Source organism: Mercenaria mercenaria, chromosome 16, assembly GCF_021730395.1.
Source record: "Mercenaria mercenaria strain notata chromosome 16, MADL_Memer_1, whole genome shotgun sequence".
Lineage (NCBI taxonomy): Eukaryota > Metazoa > Mollusca > Bivalvia > Venerida > Veneridae > Mercenaria > Mercenaria mercenaria.
In genome coordinates, this window is record NC_069376.1 from 49,084,062 (window position 1) to 49,087,876 (window position 3,815).

General features: G+C 32.8%; 1 protein-coding gene across 1 annotated transcript; it reads right to left on the minus strand.

Annotated features, from left to right (window-relative positions):
• LOC123541491 (copine family protein 1-like) lies at positions 1-3,484 on the minus strand. The gene is made up of 5 exons (XM_053525736.1): positions 3,356-3,484; positions 2,448-2,548; positions 2,047-2,163; positions 1,496-1,627; positions 1-1,137 (listed from the first exon to the last, which is right to left on the minus strand). Exons 1-5 carry the CDS (start codon positions 3,468-3,470, stop codon positions 826-828), a joined length of 777 nt encoding a protein of 258 aa, XP_053381711.1. The 5' UTR covers positions 3,471-3,484; the 3' UTR covers positions 1-825.
• Between the last annotated feature and the right edge of the window lie 331 nt (positions 3,485-3,815).

The window sequence follows — 3,815 nt, forward strand, 5'->3', positions numbered from 1 at the left end:
AGACAAATGTAAATAATAAAGGTCAAATGAAATGATACGTAAAAAAAGAACAAGAACATTTTGAAGGTCGATGTTACTGACAGAGGTATAGACTAAGCCAAGCTGGATCGAAGATGGTATTTTATGTTCAAATGTATTCCTTATGTTCAAATGTGGTTCCGAATGCTTATTTCTTTGTTTTATGTTTACCCTAATGCACTTATTAGGATTATGTAGAATGATATTTCGTTATCAAACAATGAAAATTTAAATGTATTTATAACTACAATATGATATATTAATAATACCAAAATAAATTAAGTGAAGGTTTTACTGTATCGTATCTGCTTTTTTCTACGCATATGGGACTGTGCATAATAACAATTTTAAATGTCTTCAAACATGTTAAACTTATGACATGACGATACACAAATACCTACTTTATTTATGCAGAGAGCGATTTTTCGTATTACTGTTGTATGCAATAACATTTAAGATATCACTTTATGATTTTCACATGTCTTCTAATAGCTGTATAAATGGATTATTGAACAGTATTTCAGGATCTAGTGGTATATTTGTACTCGGTATGATGTTCTAATAGCTATTTATTGAATGAAGTTTCGTCGGAAAAGAAGCTACTATTTTAATGTATGAATGCATTAAATGTTTTTATAATTTTATAGAATGATCTTCCATTTTAGAAAAACAGTACATTTGTTCTTAAAAACAATGGAAATGCAACGAAAATTATTGAGGCAAGGCTTCACAAATGGTGTCAGCATAACTGAACAGTTGTGACACGAACTGATTTTAGAACAAAAATATTAAAAACGTTCCTGGTTTTCACATATTTTCTAATAATTTCAGCTTTTTGATAGCTTTATACTGTTCAGGGACTTCAGATAATGCCTCAATGGCTATTGCTGTTTGAGGACTTCTTGCTGTGGCTTTGATTTCATGAAAGTCAACAAACTGAAAATTATCGAACTTTCTAGATGGCAGTTTTTCATCAAGATCATTCATGACGTTCCAGGGACCGTCCCCGACTCCTATGACGACTATAGACAGAGGATAGCATGAAGCGTCAACAATTGCTTGGATTGTCTCCTCTTCGCTTGTCACCTGACCATCTGCCACGATTACAAGAATGTGATACTGAAAACAACAAGAATATCCCGTGATTTAAAGTTGTCAAGCCATATATTACGCATTTAATTAAGACAACTTATTAGTATATTAGTATATTTGAGAACAGCACTATGAATTACATTGAAATGTGGAGAGGAGAACAATATCCAGAATTTGTATTGAAGAGGAGTTAAGATTTACCCTATATATTCAAAGCAGATAGGAAAAATTGGAACAGTAATTTTCTTGTTGTCGATAAACATATACTTTTAGGAGATAATTGGAAAGTCTTTAAGAAACTTTGTTACGGAATATATGTAAATAAATACATAACTACTTACAAGAAGTGTTCACAGTATATTGATGAATTGAGAAATAATTTTACCTCCTGGTTTTTCCTCACAATATCTATTGCTTTTCTTATCAGTGGAGCAAAATTAGTTGGACCTCCCATTCTGATTTTTGGTGTCATTTCATTATATACATCTAGTACTTCTGCGAAACCTTCACATTCACCCTAAACAGTTTTTATAAAAAACATACAAATGTAATTGCAGACTTTTATAGTTTTTTCCATATCCTACCACAGTTCAGGAAAAGGCAAAAAAGTTATCTTTGTTGTAACATATGTAGGTTTTCCTTTCTTACCTTGTTATCAGAAGTGATCAACAAAACTAAACAAAAAAGCCATGTCTGGTAAATCAACGTAATTTATGACTGTATCAGAATAATTATGTATGGTTAACATAGAATGTTTTTCGGACAACAACAGCGACCGGCAGGCAAGTTAATACAGTGATGAAACACGAGCAAATGTTTTACAGGAAAAGCCACCTTCAAAGATCGCAGCCGTCCGTACAAGCCTTGAATTATATATTGAACGTTTGTGAATTGATGCCAGAAGTTTATTGCATAATCATCTTTTTTTTACAATACCTGTGGTTTAAGCGGAAATGTCTTTTTATCTTTAGTTTTCCTGTCACCGAAACCATAAGCGTGGATAATCCCATCATCGTCTAACGGTTCCAGCGTCTCTCCAAGTATACATATTACCTGATAAAAGGAATAATTTAACTTTTATATTTGAAAAAAAAAAACAACTTAGTTATTCTACCTTATTTATGTTTTTTAAATAACCGATGTTAGAAAGTCAGTCTGAAATTACCTTCAATGAATGAAATGAGCAAGTACTAGCAAACTGTGTTTTTAAACTCCACGTATTTTCTGTTGCAAGCGGATATATTTAGATACTAGTATAAATATGGAAAAATGTGAGATAAAGTATCGTTGCTATGGAACCTTTCCATGGTATGATATATTGATCTATATATACAAACCTCTTGATACGGGTTAATTTTGTCCTTTGTGATATCATGGAGACTGTGGCCATCAAATGTCTTTTGTCCTTGCAGTTTATTACTTATTGTATAGTCGATACCTGTAACAAAACTTCTTGATAAAGTTGTTTTTAGAGGTAGTTTCATGTGTCATAATTCTGTCCTATTGTTTCATTAATTTTCCCAAACTCTGGGTGGTAGGTCATGCTACTGATTAAACCAAGGGAACATACGAATGATTTACTGAATTTTGTTCAATAATATTTAACAATAACCATGGGCTTGTAAAATATTTTTAATAATCTAGTCTAACGATTTATTTTATTATGACGATTTTTTAAAAATGTGTATATTATCATTTGACTATGCTTTTTCTCCCTCCATTTTAATGCGCACTCGCCAGGAGAGAGCACAGGAGACTTTTAAAGCAGCAGTATTTAAGTGCGGTGTGGCTGCTGTAAAAAATTCCCACGTACTTGGATTCAATGTTGATTTATATTCTGGTCCTTAATGATCTGGTCCTATATGGAGTACATGCAATGATAATGTAATTCTGCTTAAACCGGTATAAGGGGGCATTAGGGTGTTGCACATTTCATTCCCTCTCACAGACACAAAGTTCTATTATCATTGTCATTTTTTGGTTGCGTTCTCTGTTTCCAAAGGATGTTTTCATAAATTCTATTTTCAATCCATAGCCATAGATTCGAATTTACGGTCGGATCTTTGTTCTTCACGACAAAACGACCCGTATATTTTGTCCACCAGAGGTTAACTGGCCGCAACATATTACAAAAATACTGTGGAAAAAAAGAATGTTTTGCATTAAATTAAACAAACGTAAAAAAGAAAGATATATTTGTAATTAATACGATTTGATTTGTTTTGTATAATAAAATGCATTTTACCAAATATTAGTCCACAGTTTTCTACTCCTGCTTCTTTCATGGCTTTAGTAATTTCCGCCAGAGTTTCGTAGCCTGGACCATCATCAGGATTCTTACCAGACTCAGCAGCGGACATTTTTATCAGGTCTTTCAGGAAAGATAGGCTGTAAATAAGCAAACTTATCAAAGTTATTAGAAATCGTTTTGTAAATAGTAGACGTTACTCATAGTTATGAAACTATTGAAATGCCTGTACTTTTTCGCATCTTTGACTACGCACGAGTCCGTAATGTTTAGTGTAAAGTGTTAATAAATCTTCGTCGTCACTCGATGCATATGTATTTATGCGATATTTGTATGGCTACCTTCTATATGGAACAGAATCAGGGCAAAAACTGCATTGTGCTTTCGTATATCCAATCGTGCGATTTACATATATGCATTCGTTATTCTCATGTTCACATGCTTCCTTCGGACATCC